General features: G+C 35.7%; 2 protein-coding genes and 1 long non-coding RNA gene across 5 annotated transcripts in view; all 3 read left to right on the top strand.

Annotated features, from left to right (window-relative positions):
- LOC110959565 (integral membrane protein 2B) overlaps positions 1-5207 on the top strand; it is a 33004-nt gene extending 27797 nt beyond the window's left edge. For both annotated transcript variants that reach the window (XM_022206457.2, XM_022206458.2), the window contains exons 4-7: positions 1429-1575; positions 2693-2803; positions 3279-3429; positions 4335-5207. In XM_022206457.2, the coding sequence (XP_022062149.1) occupies positions 1429-1575; positions 2693-2803; positions 3279-3429; positions 4335-4423 (498 nt within the window). In that variant the 3' untranslated portion in view covers positions 4424-5207. The remainder of the gene's footprint in view (positions 1-1428; positions 1576-2692; positions 2804-3278; positions 3430-4334) is intronic.
- Positions 3440-4138, top strand: LOC127537113 (uncharacterized). The gene is made up of 2 exons (XR_007946598.1): positions 3440-3845; positions 3981-4138. It is a non-coding gene; the product is annotated as an uncharacterized LOC127537113 (long non-coding RNA).
- A 2765-nt stretch (positions 5208-7972) lies between the features above and the next one.
- LOC110959567 (serine/threonine-protein kinase Nek5) overlaps positions 7973-17561 on the top strand; it is a 28938-nt gene continuing 19349 nt past the window's right edge. Inside the window, exons 1-7 of one of the 2 annotated variants that reach the window (XM_022206460.2) lie at positions 7973-8118; positions 9816-9946; positions 11175-11271; positions 11348-11445; positions 12403-12486; positions 14338-14408; positions 17317-17403. In XM_022206460.2, the coding sequence (XP_022062152.2) occupies positions 9830-9946; positions 11175-11271; positions 11348-11445; positions 12403-12486; positions 14338-14408; positions 17317-17403 (554 nt within the window). In that variant the 5' untranslated portion in view covers positions 7973-8118; positions 9816-9829. The remainder of the gene's footprint in view (positions 8119-9815; positions 9947-11174; positions 11272-11347; positions 11446-12402; positions 12487-14337; positions 14409-17316; positions 17404-17561) is intronic. The other variant, XM_022206459.2, reaches the window with a different exon arrangement.

The following is a 17561-nucleotide window of genomic DNA, read 5'->3' as shown; positions in this document are numbered from 1 at the left end:
AAAATATATAATGAAATAAATGCAGCTATTCAACAGATAAGAACCCTGACAACTGAATTTCCCTTCGGGGATGAATAAAGTGATTCTATTCCATTCTAGGCACATGTATATCTGTACTATATATCTTTATTTCAGTTAATGTGCATACCAAATAAAGTTACAGGCAGCATTGAATGGATCTTTGCACATCCACACATGCTGGGATGTTGGAGTGTGGCAGAAATGTCAAGATGTTGAGACTTAGCTGACCAATGTCAAGGATTATATCACAAAGTTTCTTGCAACCACACATGCAAATACACTGGCTACAATTTCCTGTTACCAGTGATTGGTGCTATGACTTTGGCTCACTTTTAGAATGTCAGTGTCTTCAGACTTGGACTCTTGTCCCGCAGATAAAATTTGGCAAAATTGAAACATGTGTAGCTGAGATATAAACATTTCAGTGGTCATGGCGAGACAACGAAATTTGCCACACTGCCACAGGCACACCGTTTGACGGCAGCTCAGAATTTTCTCAATGAATCATCAACATCTTAAGGCTTATGTCACCACATTTAAGGTTAATATCGGCAATGGGCGAACAACAGTACATCAAAGTGTGAAACGTGATTTCCTGTTGCCAGCAGGTGGCGCTATGACTGTGAGTGGCTATTACCATATAGATGTGATCAGGGCAGGACTCTGATCAAACAAGTAAAGTTTGAGGCAGATTGGAGCATGTACAAGGGAGTTAGACAGCACTTCCTGTTTGGCGAAGCATCAAAGTTCAGGGGGTCGCCATGGCCACACCCTGGGAGTTTTGTGAAAGGTTTTGACAGCTTTTCATCATTAAGGTCTGTTGTATATACAGGCCAAATATGAGGACTCTTGGAGTTACCTCCTTTGAGTTTATAGCTTTTGAAAATCAGCAAAAATCCTCAAATTTGCAAAGTTAATGCAAAATGGTGGACTTTCTGTTGGGTTTAGGATATGGGTGCAGCTGGCTTTTTTGTTCAGCCGGATGTTCGGCATATGGCGACCAAATTTGCTAGATGTAGGTGAAACGTCCTGCCTGTAGTAGATGGTGCAAATGTTGCAGAGAGTGTTAAGGTTAGCCATTTTGCCACACACATGCTAAAGTAACATAAAATGTCAGTATCAAATTTTTCACCAGTTCTGATGTGTGTGCAAATTTTCTGGAGTTTCTGAGCATATTTAGGCCTCAAACATGTGACTGATTTGGGCAAAACACAATTCCTTGCATTCCAATAGTATGCTTGAGCTGTAATTATTAAAGCAATCTTAACAAATGGAGCTGATTATGTTTAACAACAGGCTTCAGACACGTCTGTTGTTCAGTCCTTCTAAAATCTGCCCCTTCAGTCAGTAACCAGTGGCTCTAGCTTAGCAAACACCTGACTGACTGGTTCTTTAACTGGTTCGCAGGTGGAGATGGAGCAAAACGGCTTCCATCTGCGGCAGGTGGAGGAGAGGATCCGGGTCCTGGAGAGGGAGCAGGTGGAGCTCATCAATGTCCCAGTGCCCGAGTTCGACGACGGAGATCCTGCAGACATCGTCCATGACTTCCAGAGGGTGAGACGACTCGTTACAACCAGGATGACACACAGTTAGGGCTGAACATTTAATCAAGATGTTATTGAAGTCGCACTACAGCCGAATATCCAACTCACTGGAGTTTTAGTTCATTGGTGAAGCTAAAATTTACCACGACACTACAGGAAGCATTGTGAAGCTACAAAAATCAACAAATGATTTTGTTTCACTGGAAAAGAAACCCCAAAAGTACCAATATATGTTAAAAATAATATATGTGTAGCTGCCATTTCATCTGCTGTTTCAGTCACACAAGACCTAAACGTGGAACAACTTTTAGAAAGTAGTTTAATCTTAAATCCATGAGAGTAATCATTACAAGACAGCAGTACCCATATTTTACTGGCGTGTTGGCTTTATTTAAAAGCAACAGGAGGAAGTGGTGACGTGTCGTCCACTTTTATATACAGTCTGTGGTATCGATCTAGAGAAACGAGGCAGTTTTTGTCATCTTTGCTGTTACAAAGATGTCATTAAATTCTTCTTTAGGACCGAGTGGACATCGACACATGTTCACTCACTGACATAGTCTGAGATGAATTGCTTCCATTCTGTTTTTGTGTCATCTTTTCTTCTATTATATTTACTGTTAACTAGGAAAAAACAACACTGATCGGTCACATAAACACAATCTGTTGTAGAAATCTTCTAAAACGGGGCAGATATTTCCTAAACTGTACTTTGTTAACTTAATTCATCTTGTGTACAAAGTTGATTTGTTACAGCATCTTTTTCTTCAATTGAACTGTGAGCATTTCTTTTTATTTTGGTCACGTTTGCATTTGCAGTGACAGAAGCTGATTGGTTCAACCATTTCATATCTTTCCAGCATATTTCCACTACTTTTAGCTAAATATTTCAAGCATTTATCAACAACTTTCAGCTATATTTCAACTTTCATATCAAGAATCAGCTGCTTTTTTAAAGGTTTTGTGTTAAATTCCACCTGTAGAACGCATGCATTAATCATCTGTCTCTTGTCACCATTTGTTCACCATTTTGAGTCTTTAAGGTAACTAATGAAGTTGTTTTTTGAATGCTGCTTTGAAAAGTGTGTTTGTTTTCCAGTTTTCTAAACGTTTCCCTTCATTCTCAGAGGCTGACCGCTTACCTGGATCTGAGCCTGAACAAGTGCTACGTCATCCCACTCAACACCTCCATCGTGATGCCTCCCAGAGACTTCCTGGAGCTGCTCATCAACGTCAAGGTAACGGACGGCTTTAGTCAAAACGGACAGTTAATGAAGTCATTATTGATCTTTGTTAGAGACTTAAGTTTGATTCTGTGCTGCAGGTGCAGTTATTAGAGGCGTTATGCTAAGCTAAGCTAGCCAACCTTCTTTCTTGTGTAGTTCTCTATAAGAAAACAGACTACACAGACAAAAATGTGTACAATTAATACACAAAAAATACACAAAAGTTGTAGCAGTGCATGAGCAAATTTAAAATAGCAGCTACTTTTATTGAAAAATTGCAGTTCCTGTCTTAAAGTCGTCCCGCTGACCGGTTTGTACCCTCTTGCTGGCCTGTTTTGGCCCGTGGGCCGTTTGTTTGACAGTAAACAGTGGTGATGAGGATTTATCAGAATCTGCCACCGCTGAGAGAAAACATGGGCAAAAATTACCCCCCCAAAAAAAGTCAAAACAGCGCTGTATGTTGATGTTCGTGTCCCTCTCTGCTCAGGCCGGCACCTACCTGCCCCAGTCTTACCTGGTCCATGAGGAGATGATGGTGACCGAGCGCCTGGAGAACGTCGAGCAGCTCGGCTACTTCATCCAAAACCTCTGCCAGGGCAAAGAGACCTACAAGCTGCAGCGCCGAGACAGAATTCTGGGTAACTTCTTTATAATTAGCAGAATGAAAACACCACATGTAGGACACACAGGGAAAGATATCCAGAAATTTAAACAAACATGCAAATGGAAAAAAACACTATTTGCTATACAGATATTCAGGATTTACTTTCCTTTTTAATAAATTTTTAAAAAGTTAATCATTTCTCATTTAGTAGGAATATAAGATGGTGACAAAAATGTTGTCTAGCTTTTATTTTTAAGTTAACAGTGAAAAAGAATCTGGATTCAGAATGAGAGAATCTCTTTACCAGCATATTTTCTGCATTCTGACTCCAGTATTTAGATTAATCATTGTGGCTTTTGGATTTTTGACAAACAAAATTAAGGATTATTTCTAGCATTGCCAGGTAGATGTTTGGTTTTCCATCTCTGCAAAGGATTTAACTATTTAGAGGTGATAAATCATGGTGACTTTTGAATTTTTGATGAACAATAATGTGAAATATTTCCAGCATTAGCCTCCAACAGGTAGATGAAACCAACACTGTTGGGTTTTCTATCCATGAGAAGAATTTAACTCTATTTCCAGATGATAAATCATGGTGACTTTTGAATTTTTGATGAACAATAATGTGAAATATTTCCAGTATTGTCCTCCAACAGGTAGATGAAACCAACACTGTTAGGTTTTCTATCCATGAGAAGAATTTAACTCTGTTTTGAGATGATACATCATGGAGATTTTTGGATTTTTGAGAAACAAAAGCATGAAATACTTCCAGCATTAACAGGTAGATGTTTGGTTTTCCCTCCCTGAGAAGGATTTAAGTCTTGGAGCTTCACCACTGAAAGGCAGGGCGAGTTTATTTTCATTTCAGCAACATCACAAGACACAAAAATTCATTAACAGATGATATAAAAATAATGTGTGTTCATCTCGCAGGTTTGCAGAAGCGTGAAGCTCTGAACTGCCACAAGATCCGTCACTTCGAGAACAAGTTTGTGGTGGAGACTCTGATCTGTGAGCCTTAAGACGCCTCGCCGTCTCACAACTCTTAAAGTCACTGGCGTGCAGTGAGATTGTTTTTAATCCTCACCTGTCCTTTTTTTTTTTTCCTGTCCTTTTACTTCAGGTAGTTTTGAGTGAGTGAGAGGAGTGAAATGTGAAACTGTTTGGTAAATTTTCAGTGATTGTGAAATGAGTTTTAAAAAGAAAACAACAAAAAAAGGCGAAGAGTCGTGTATTTTTCCACTTTCTGTACAGGGGAGCTTCTTCTGGGAATCTTTTCAGAAAAATAACTAGCTAAGAGTCGGCTGAGTATCCAATCGTAAATAATTTTAATCAAAGTAACTGCAAAAGTAGCATGAGCATTTCTTTTAATAGACACGAGTGAATCCAGCATTCGCCTGTCTTTCATTTCAAATATAAACCTTCAAGAAAAGGGCAACTTTTGTACCACTCGTACTGGTTTTTGGAACTCGTCGGTCCAGGGACTTGTTTTTTGTATTTCGTCTGCTGTAGCTATTAATACACTGCGCCTGTTGTTTCTCAGCTGGAAAATGATCTTAAAGTCAGAGTGTGGACGTGTGCGTCTCCCACGTAGCTTTAAAAAAAGTCGAATTAGAAGAAAAATTTTACTTTCAAATCAGAGAGAACACGTGAAAACACACTCGCGTTAAAATCTTTTTCACGAGGGTCGTCTGTCCTTTTTTTGAATGTGTAATTTTTTGGATAACTCTTCTTGTTGTACTAATTTGTGTATATAATCTCTTTAAAGATATGAACAGACCAACACAATAAACGAAACAAAAACCAGCATCTTGTCCTGTTTTCTCTTCACGTCTTTCATGTCATTTGTCTGGAAGCTGCCGGTGAACTGTTTGCTGTTGTGTCACCGTCGTGTCGTCACATGTAGCCTCAGAGGACTGACACAGGATCAGCTGTCACGGCCGGCGTGTCATACGATCACAGTGGAAATTTGTCCGTGATTAAAGCGCTCATCAGAGACACTGGGGGATTATGGGAAATGTGCCAGATGTTAGCGGTGGACGGAGGGTCACCTTGAAGGACCAGAGAGGAGGTTTGATCCAAAGTTAGTAGAATATTGTCACCAATGATCAAATTAATGGCAGAATTATCCATGTAACGGATGTTTCTTCCTTTATAAATTAAACCTCCAGCCTTGTCAGATTGATCAGACTCTAGATTTGCTTTTTACTGCAGCTGCTACACTTTAAACTAGGGAGGGGGTTTTGTTATTTAAGGGCAATACCAGTGCAATATTGGTTATCAAGAAAGCGCGATGGCTGATATTTGGAGCCGATATTCATTAAATGTAATGTTTTAACAGCATAATTATAACTAGATTTCTTCATTAAGAAGGGTGATTATAACTGACTGTAAAATAGAAACGGGAATGATTAAGATGCTCTCCTTTTTTATGTGGGATCCACTGACAAAAATGTTTCCAAAATGACTTCAATTTAGAGTTAAAATTCTCTAAAAGGACTCCAAACTCAAAAACTGATTCAAATTTTCCAAAATGATTAAAGCTTTTCCAAAGTGACTGAAATTTTTTTCAAAATGGTCACAGAATCACCCAAAATTACTGACAATTTGACAATATTGACTCAAAAAGTCATCCAAAGTGAGTAAGAACTCTGCAAATTCAGTCAAATGGAAACAGAATTGATTAAATCAGGACGCTCTCCTCTGTTCATGTGGGATCAACTCACAACAAGTTTTCAAAATGAATTAATCTCTAAATGACTCAAAACTTTTCAAAGCGAGTCCAGATTTTTTTTTTCAAATTGCTTAAAGATAAGATGAAAACGGCATAAAATGTGACAAAATGACTTTACTTATTCTGAATTTACTCACTTATTGACATAAATTCCTGAAGTCTTCAGCAGTTACTATAAATACACATTTAACACACTTGAACTTTCTGTCCAGGTTGTGACATCGGTCTTGAAGGTAAAGAATCCACATAAATAGACGTACATGTATATAAACATGCTGTAGTACAGTTGTGCTCATAAGTTTACATACCCTGGCCAAATTTGTGAAATATTGTCCTTTATTTTTCAGCAAATATGTTTGTTAATGGAAACATTTTTCTTTCATTTAGGGCTGGTGTTCGGACAAAGCTATTTATTGTCATGCAATTGTATTTGCTGTGATCGTTCATGTTTTCATTAAAGAATGGAGCACATTTGACAAATTCTGCCAGGGTATGTAAACTTATGAGCACAACTGTATATATACATACACTCATATGGCTGCCTGGCATATCATTCTGGGGTGTGATGGCTAAAATCTGACAGCAGCAACATGATCTGTGACTGCGAATAAAGCACTAAACCTCTGCTGCTACGCTAAAGATTTAATTTAGGGTCGTGTCTTTGCACTCGGCTCTGATTACAGACTGGACAGGTGAAACTCTCCCTGTGATTTCAGACATGAACGAGTCGTCACTGCACTGGATCGTGTGAAAATTAACATTTTACAAGCTACACACTTGTAAAATTTGAAATGTAGGTGTTCCACAGTTGTTTTGAAATTCACAAAACCAGTTATTTTCACCACTACGTGATAATTTGCCATCTTAGCAACAATAAACAGGAATATGATCATAAAATATTTCAATTGTAAAACATCTAAGCAATATTTTCATGTTATTTGATAAAATACCTAATTTACATTCAAGTGGCATCTTAGATTGAAGCACTAACAGAAGAAAGCGAGAACACACTGAGTAACTGTTCTTTTAGTCTGAGTTTCAATCATTTTCACATTTGGTTTTGCTACTTTATCAATAAAATTCTTTGTTTATCATAAGTTGAGAATCAATCGATAAGCTCGAAATCATTCTTTGAGTTAGTGCTTAAATACATAAAACCTCCATGAAATTTGAACACTGAGATGTGCAAAAACATCTTCAAAATGCAGATGAGGGAACTTTGAATCTTACTTTTTTGTTTATTTAATACATCTCTTACTAAAAAAATTCATATTTTCAGTTCTGTAATTTCAAGTCATTCGAGTTGTGCTTGTTTCAGCATCTTGTTTCGAGTTTGTCTTTGTTCTTACCTCGATCTTGGTGATTTTAATTAGATTCTAGCTCAATATTATGTTTGTCTTTTATATTGTTTGTATTTGTTGTTGTAGTATATATTGTTTAGTATTATATTTTAAAGTACAAGTTGTTCTTTAAATATCTTCTTTGTGTGACTGAAAATCCTAAATCCCCAAAAATTCAGATTAAAATTAATTTTAGTGCAGAAATCAGCAAGAACTGAAATAGTTGGTATTTTTGCCTGAGAAAATTACTGAAACAATTAAGAGTAGAAATTTTCAGCTGATGAATTATTTATTTTCTTTCATATTAGGCTACTTTACTGTTTTCTCCACTTACAAAATAAAACCTGTCCAAAATAATCATCAATAATTTAACAAAATGATTAATCTCAAGAATAAGCAAAACTTTATTACTCCTGGGTAGTATTAATTGGAAAACAATTGTGTTTATACTGTTAAAAATTTAGCTTCTACTCGTTTTTTGTTAAAACTACAGCTGCCAGCATGCACCTCGTCTTCCGTCGCGCTTGCCGTAGTTAAACGCTTTTTTTAAAAGACAGAATTCAGACACTTTACCGTCTTTAGACTTTGTAACTCGTCGCCGCCGTTTTGGTTCACTGTCAGAATTGTACTGCCATCTTAAAAGGTAAGTGAATACTATTATCTGACAGTAATAAGCAGGAAAGCCGCTTTTTTTGTTTATCGAAGGTAAACTTATGTTAACATATGCTAACTGAGGAGGCTAGCGGCTAGCTGTGTTTCCGTCTCCATAGCAACGGCCTGCTCACTCGTCCTCTGTTCTGAAAAGAGTAAAGATTCTTTTAAAGTCAGTTTGAAAAGTTAAAAAATGTTGGAGGTTTTTGGAGTCCCATTATAAATTTGTAGGTTATTTGTCTTAAATTTGGTTCAGTGTATACTACTGTAGGCTATTAATGTTAATTTAGTCAGTTTATTTCTATTATGTATAAAACCGCAGGGTCTTAGTCTTATATTTAAACTTATTAGTTTTATTTATTATTATGTATAATATTGTAGAGTTAAATTTTAATGTTTAATCTCGTTAGGGTAATTTATATTATGTACAGTATGATGGTCTTAACTCTAATATTTAAACTTGTTAGTTTATTTACATGCATATAATATTGTAGGGTTAATACTGTAGGGTCTTAACCTTAATATATTCAGTTAGTCAGCTTATTTGTATATGAATAATGACGGTTTACCCATAATATTTAAAACTTATTTTAGTTTTATGTAATATAATTGGGTCCTAATCTTCAAGTAAGTTCAGGTTAATTTATGTTCTATGTAATATTGTCAGGTCTGAAACGTAATATTTAAGTTAACTGGTAGTTGTATCATTTAAAAAAATATGTAGGGTCTTAACCATTAGATTTACATTTGTTGGTTAATTGTATTATATATGATATTGTTGGGTCTTAACCTTATTTTGTTGTATAGATGTATACTTTATTTAATGCTATAGGTTCTTAGCTTAATATTTAAGTCTAATTTTTCAATTATAAAGCATTTTAGGTCTATGTGTTCTTCTAAAAGTACTTTATAAACAACAACTACTGATTATTTCCCTTTCTACGCAGTGCCATCAAAAAAAATCATCATAATAAAAAAATACCCAGAGAAAAGTTAAAAGGACTTCATGGTGACTTCTTCAAACTGCTTTTTTTAAAATTACTATTATTTATTATTATTATTATTATTATTATTGTTATCCTACTAGCTGTGTTAAATCCTATAATAGTATCTTGTCATGTTGACTACGTTTTTATGTTTAGTACAAGCTTGAATACAGAACTCTGACTTCAATATTTTCAGGTATTCCTACTTTTACTTCAGTAATACAATGCAATACTTCTGATTACTTATTATTGTCATGCTTAAGCACTTAATTGATGTAATCTTTCAAATTTAGCATTTTCTGCCGATTAGCTGACATATAACTAACCAGCAGTTGGTTTTTTTAGTAATCAGTGAATCGTTTTGGTTAATTTTACAAACAAAAATGCCAAAATATTTGATTCTTCCAGCTTGTCCAATATAAGAAACATATGTTTTTCTCTTTACTACCACGGTAAAGTGACTCATTTGAGGTTTTTGGACTGTGGTTTGGTCAAAACTAGACATTTGTATTTGTCACATCAGCTTTATGAAACTAAGGACATTTTTCACTGTTTCCAAACCTTTATAAACCAAACAATGAACATCTGGCTGATTTCTCAGTATCTGCAACCCTGTCCAACCTCATACATGTTTGTTACAGCAGCAGAAATGCTTCCTGTGTTTGTACTTCTGCATAAAAAGTTATTTTTTCGTTTGCCGCAGATCTTCCAGGTGTTATGAACAACTATGAGGTCGTCCGTCAGATCGGAGAAGGAGCGTTTGGAAAAGCTTTCCTGGTCCGAGACAAAGGAGGAGGAGCTCAGTGTGTGATCAAAGAGATCAGCCTCAGGAAGGTACAACACTCTGAATTTACCTCCTACAGGTCACACACTTCATAGTCTGTAGTTCATACACATCTTCAATATGCAGTCTTGACATTTTATACATTATTTTGGCTCTTCATGAGACAAAACACTGGGGGAAGTAATTTATTTAAATGAAAGTGGAAATATTATAATGTAGTGCTAAAATGAAGATCAAAATATGCATAATTATTTATTATGTGTAGAGCAGAATGGCTACTTAAAAGTAAAATAATGTATATTACAGGCTATTATTGGATAATAAATATAAATGCATTCATAATTTTAGTGCTACAGCTGGTAAAGATAAAGGTTTATGTTATTAAGCTCTAATTTATTTGTATAATTTATTTATATGTTGAGTCCATTAGAGGGTTAGTTTAGGCTTTTTATAGGTTTGTTTTAGTTCCTCATCCATAGTTAATGTATTAGTTGCAATGGATGACAACGAAATGTATTTTAGACGCCCAAAAATCATCAACATTGCTAAAATTCAGACTACATTCAGAACATGTACTTTTTCTCAGTAGTTTGTGCGGTGTCATCAGTTTCAGTATTATGTGCAATATTTTAAATTTCAGGTTCAATATTTCATTTTCATTTAATTTTTCTGGTGCAATATTTAATTTTTGTGTCATGTGTCAATGTCTTTTGCAATATTAAATAACTACCTCAGTATCATTGTCAGTATTACTTTTCTATTCTAGTCTTTATTTAGTATAATTATTTTAATTAATTTCAGTTTAAGTTTAATACTTGTATCTCACTACTTTTCTTCTACTCACTGCATTTATTCTCATGTTATGTATTGTTTGCTTTCTGTGCAATATCTGGCACAAGAATATACATTTATATTTTACATTTTTGCCACTTTATCTTACTGTTTGACCCTTCTCCAACAAGCAGCAGAAGCCTTTTTATCATTCATTTTATAGTCACCAGACTCCATCAGTTAGTTTGTTTGTGTTTATTGTGTGATTTTGGTGTTTTATTTGCTTTTGTATGGGTTTTATGTTTAATTTTTCACCATTTTATTTCTGATGTGCAACTGGGGCTCACACAAGGTGCAGTTTTTATTATTTTTAGATGTTATGTTATGCCCTTAAAATGAGATAAAATTTCTAAAAGTTAATGCTATCCAATATATCAGCTCCCAGAGCTTGTTGTTTAATCAACCAGCTGTTGTAGGTTGACGTTTATTTACGTGTTTGCTGCTCAGATGTCTGCGAAGGAAAAGGAGGCGTCCAAGAAAGAGGTGACGCTGCTGTCCAAAATGAACCACCCGAACATCGTCGCCTTCATCGGCTCATTTCAAGGTGAGTTTGTGAGCATCTCTGTCATTTATTAATAAGTGTAAATTACCGTTAAAGTGTCTTCTGGATGTGTGTTTAGAGAGAGGCAGCCTGTACATCGTGATGGAGTTCTGTGACGGAGGAGATCTGATGAAGAAGATCAACATGCAGAGAGGAAATCCGTTCACCGAGCAGCAGGTAACAGATTACTGGAGACTGGAGGCCCACAGTGTTGGATCTGAATTCACTGCTAATACTGATGTATACACAGAAACATAACTGTTCTGTAGCCGGAGAAGGATGGAATTGACTTTATCTTTTTGCAATTTTAGCAAAAAGCAACAAAAAAGACTTTAAGTAAGCAGAAAACCAAATAAAACGACTTTTAAAATTCATAAATATAGCTTGGTTTTGAGCTAGTTTTGGATGCTAAAGTGACTTAATTGACTTAAATGTTATGTTTTCTTTCACCCTCTACTCTTCTAAATATTTCCCGTCTAAAGCGATCAATCAGTAAGTGACAGAAAATTAACCAGCAGTTGGGATTTTGGTAACTGATCATTTTTGTTAATTTTCTGAACAAAATTGCCAAAATTTAGATTCTTTCAATGTGCCAAGTATAAAAAAACCTATACTTTTCTCTTCAAAAACACTGTAAACTGATAAATTAACATACTATTATGCCCATTCTTTTCTTTTCTTTAGATATATTTATTATAAGACAATACCTTAAATGGACTTCTGCACAATGCAACTTCAGCAAAAAGCTATTGAAAAAAGTCTTTAAGCAGAAAAGCAGATCGACCATTAAAATACTTAAAAAATATCACCCAAAAATTAGGAAAAAATCACACTGAAGTCACCTAATTGACTTAAATTGTAAGCAAAAATGACAAATTATTTGATTCTTACAGCTTTTCAAATATAAAAAGGTATATTTTTCTCTTTAATATCATTGTAAACTGATAAATTAACATTCTATTATGTGTATTCTTTATATATATTTATTAGACAAAAACTTCATTGGATTTAGCAAAAAGCAATTAAAAAACTTTAAATAGGCAGAAAACTATATATGGATTTTTGTTTATTTTCTGTTTCTAAATGTGAAAAAATCCAACGTGAGGAGTGAAACTGAGCCGTGTTGTTTCTCAGATCGTGGACTGGTTCGTTCAGATCTGTCTGGGCCTCAAACACATCCACGACAGGAAGGTTCTCCACAGAGACATCAAAGCTCAGGTACCGAGCCGCTTCACTGCTGCTCACAAATCCACTTCATTCACTGTCGACCCCGACTTTACCTGATCTGAAGCACCAAAGAGTTCAAAAAACACACTTTCAGGTCAAACTGTGACCCACAATGTCATTTTTTTCTGACATACACTTAGTCTAGTGGCTCTGTTTCATCCCAGCTAACAGCCGCTTACATTATTTAATCTTTATCCTTCAGTCTATACTAATTTTGACTATGAAATCTAAGAAACTATCAAAAATTACTTTGTCAGATGTGGTTTTTTTGACTAGTTTTCGATTAGTCTGGGACTTGATTGTCGATGTTTATCACTTATTTTAGAGCTGGTTTTGGACTGGATTAGATTCAGACTGGCTTATTTTTGGACTGGTTTTTAGCTTAGTTTTGAGCTGGTTTTGAATGAATTTTATGCAGATTTTGGAGGTGACTTTGAACTGGTTTAAGACAGTTTAAACAGTGTTAGGAATTCATTTTGACTTGGTTTTGGACAAATTTTTGGGCTTAGTTATAATTTTATTTTACAGCTGGTTTTGGATGTGTTTTTGACTTGATTTGGACAGTTTTTTGGATTCTATTTGGACTCATTTTTGACAGATTTTGGACTTAGTTTGGACAGGTCCAAAGCCTGGTTACTACAAGCTACAAGCTTGGTTTTGAACTGGTTTCGGACATGTTTTAAGTCGATTTTAGGCTTTGTTTGAATTGGTTTAAGACTGGTTTTCAAAACTTTTTGGAATTGATTTTTGACATATTTTGACTCTATTATAAACTTATTTTAGAGCTTTTGGGTGAGTTGATTTGGACTGGTTTTTGACAGGTAATGGGATGATTTTGGACTTAGTTTAGGCTGGTTTGTTGTTTGGCTTTGAAATATTTTGGACAGATTTCAGACTTGGATGTGAACTGGTTTAAGACTGGTTTTGACATATTTTTGACTTAGTTATGAACTTTTTTAATGGACTTGATTTGGACTGGTTTTTGAGTTGGATTTGGATTAGTTTTTGAATGGTAATGTGCTGATTTTGGATTTAGTTTAGGTGGTTTGTAGCTTAGCTGAACTGGTTTAAGACTGTTTTTGGAATGTTTTGGACTTGGTTTTCGATATATTTTTGACTTAGTTATGAGCTTATTTAGAGGTTGGTTTTGGATGGGTATTAAACTTGATATGGACTGGTTTTTGGATTAAATTTGGACAGATTTTGGATTGACTTTGGACTGGTTTGTGTCTTGGTTTTGGATCTGGTTTTCAGCAGCTTTTGCAATTGTTTTTTAACTTAGTTTTGCATCATGTGTTGCAGGTCTTCTTGTTCTTCTTCTGGCTGTACTTCGCTTCTTACTACTCTCTTATTGAACTTTTTATTGGAATTGTCTTATATCAGATTCATTATTTTCTATAATTTTGTCTGCAGTTTGCTTTACGAACAATTATTATTTTAGTAGACAAGAATCCATCCTGATCATAGCTGCCGTTCACTTTTGTAACCCTCAGACTGTACATCATGCATTCCTCACTGAACCTACACACAGTAAACAACATTACCCACAGATCCTGAGGCTAAGCTTTTTAATTAACGAGTATTATCATTACAAGAGAGCTGGTTTGTACGACTGAACTGTCCTGAGATCAGCTTTGCTCTGAACAAAGGCCTCGCTGTGCGCCAACTCCCAGAATATCTCCACACAACTGACCACAGACTGTTCTGTAGGCATCACTATCTTTCATCAATCATATCTGTTTCCTCACAAACACACACTGGCAGACACACACAGATGCCCGGTCGGTGTTTTTTGTGGTCGAACACAGACCAGCTTTCATTCCTGCCTTCCCTCTGCTCTAGAATATCTTCCTAACCAACGGAGGGATGAAAGCGAAGCTGGGGGACTTTGGAATTGCAAGAATGTTGAATAAGTAAGTCAGTGTCATCTTCACACACACACACACACACACACACACACACACACACACACACACACACACACACACACACACACACACACACACACACACACACGCGCGCTGCAGCTGTCCATCACTGAGCGCTCTGTAACACATGGAAGACATCCAAACAACTGATTATCATTCCGCAAACTGTCGACCCGGACACGTAAACACACTGTTGTGGAAAAGACTGCTGGCCTGAAGCGTTTGACTACTGCAGGCAAAGTGAGACAAAATGTGAAAAAACACACTCTGCGTGCAAGTATTTCTGGTCATGAATGAAAGGAGTGACACGAATAACACGTATGAACAGTTACTGGACTGATTGCAACTAAATTTTGCACAGATATTCATGTTTCCCAGCCATCTTACCAGATCGGACCCAACAACATTTGTGTGTCATTACTGGACAGGTTTACACAAGCGAAGCACTTCAACTTGCGTAAATTGACTTTGGGAAGACTTTTTCCACATTTCAGCACCAATATTGGCCCATAAACACCAATAATGAATGTAATCCAGGTTTATACCAACAGGAGCTGAAGTTTAGTTTGTTGCTCCCTGCTGTTTCGGAGTCTTTCCTCTGAGTTTATTAAATATCTGCAGAGTCATTCCATCTCATTTCAACAAATCTGAGGAAATTTTGTTGCATGACCTCCTCTGATCATCTCCAAACTTTTTTTTTAACTATCCCAACATAAGAATAGATTACTTGCAAAGTTTTAACATCATATGATTGCTATTTGCTAAGTTATAAAATATTTAAATCCCTATTTTTCCACTCGGAAATTGATATTTTAGGTAGAAAGGCTTGATTTAGGAAGATAATACTGGGAACTGACTGATGATATAGACTTACAAGTGATCTGAAGGGTTCAAACACCTTAACAATAGAGCAGGAAAAAAAAATTTGGAATGAATATACCCATTTCTCTGTGGTACAGGGCAATTTAAAAATTTGGCGAAAATGGCATTTTTCAAGAATTTAGGCATTTTTTTCACAAATTTTAATAAGTAACAAGGTTCATATGTTATAAAAATCTCAAAGTACCTTAAAAGTTCTCTCTAACCTAAAAATATCCAAGAGCTAGCTAGTCTCCTTAGACCTCAAAACGATGCCTATTTATGAAACAGACTGAAAAACACCATACATATATTGGCACAGAAACCAATGTGGGACATGGAGTAGAAACATGAAACTTTGTCTGTATAACAATAAACATCCGAATAATTGATATCTGAAGTATCAACATTGTTTCTTGAATCCTTCATGGCCAATTTAACCAAGAAATGCACTATGTTTTATAGGCGTTTTTTTAGGAATTCTAACTAATATATTGCAGTTAAAATGAGTTATATTGCCTTAGGTCCCATGTAAAACATGTAATTTGTCCCCAACTTATCACACCACTATTTCTGTCCTTTGAACTGCTTGAATTTCTCTGAAATCAGGCCATCATCTGCACCAGATATGTGGTACTGTCCACCACGGCGTGTTGAAGGAGCAGTGATTGGACAGAGGATGTGGGCTGTAGGCACCCACACTACGTCATCCTTTCTAGGCCATGTGAACTTCTTGCTGGGACCTTTTGGGTGCATGAATTTCACTTGCAAATCTTCAAATTCAGCTGATAAGTCAAATACGATACCGAGGCTGTCCTGAGAATGCAGTCTGGGAGTGATGCCATTTCTTCTTATTCAGTTACTGTATGAAAGAAAAAACAATGTCTATATAATAATTAACTTCAGATATGCCCTTTGTAACTTATACTACGATGCTGATGCTTCAGATTCATCTTTCATCTTTAGTTGGTCATGTAAATGGTTCCTAAAAACAAAAACGAGGATCAAAATGTATAGTAAATTGATTCAGCAGTTGCTCATCTTTGGCACAAGAAACAAATATGAAAGTAAGTTCACACATACTTCACACATACTAGTTCCTCCAAAAAAATTTGAACCGCGTACCATGTATCCCACATGCACTTTTTAATGCCTAAAGTTAGGCTATTTTGGGTCTACACCTGAGTTCAACAGCCTATAAATCAATAAATAAGCTTTATTTTAATGTTTTAAAACTTTTACCTTATGCAACTTTCATTAGTAAAGAAGAAAATTCATTCTTTCAATGTCTTTTCACAAGAATAAGTCCTAAAATAGAGGCATGAAAAACCCAAAATAAAGTCGCCCATGAAATAATAAGGATATTTTGGGAAATTCCACAGTCCAGTATTTTTTATTTTCATTCATTTCTATACTTTTCTCACCAGAAGGGTAAAAGTTTTGGAAGGGGAAAAAATTCTGACCATGTAAAAGGAGTATAAATTGCTTTTTTTAGTAGTTTAAAACCCTAAAATCATAGGCGAGGATTAAGTTTGGACTGACTATGGGTATTAGATTAGATCATTACTGCTTATACTGTATGTTTATAACCATAATACTTTGCATTTGTTCATAAAATTACCCAAATAAAGCCCAAAAATTTTTTTGGGAGGATCTGAGAAAGTGGTGCAACAAGCATTTGCTGAATTGACATGGAATGACTCTGCAGCATCAGACAGCAGTAGGATCCACATGGGAGTCTCCAAAGAGAGAGGTGCTCACATTTATGTACATTAAACAGTAACTTTATTCATTACTTTCTAAGTTATGTCTTAGTGCTAAAGTAAAGTCATATGGACTTGCTTGGGTTTCTTAAGGATATTTTGCAACCACCTTCAATTCCTCTTTGCTCTAAAGGTGTTAAACTAGAAATGCTGTTTCTCTAGCCAAAGTTTTAAAACAACCAATAACAATAAATGACAAATGTTTGTACTCGTGCGTTTTAAAACCACAAATGGTGAAGTTTAACAGAGCGTGTTGTGTTTGTTAACTGTAGCACCATGGAGCTGGCCAGGACTTGTGTTGGGACACCGTATTATCTTTCTCCAGAGATCTGCGAGAGTCGACCTTACAACAACAAGACGTACGTACATGTCAGTCTGAACATTCAATGATCTGAATCACCCAGAAGGTCCATGATCTTAAATGCTTCTCAAGTGGTTGACCTTTATGAAGAGGCAAACATTCTGACTTATAGTGATCAGATTCAGACATTTAATTTGGAGAAACATTATAAGGAGA

Source organism: Acanthochromis polyacanthus, chromosome 14 (assembly GCF_021347895.1).
Source record: "Acanthochromis polyacanthus isolate Apoly-LR-REF ecotype Palm Island chromosome 14, KAUST_Apoly_ChrSc, whole genome shotgun sequence".
Classification (NCBI taxonomy): Eukaryota; Metazoa; Chordata; class Actinopteri; family Pomacentridae; genus Acanthochromis; species Acanthochromis polyacanthus.
This window is presented reverse-complemented; position numbering and strand designations above follow the sequence as displayed.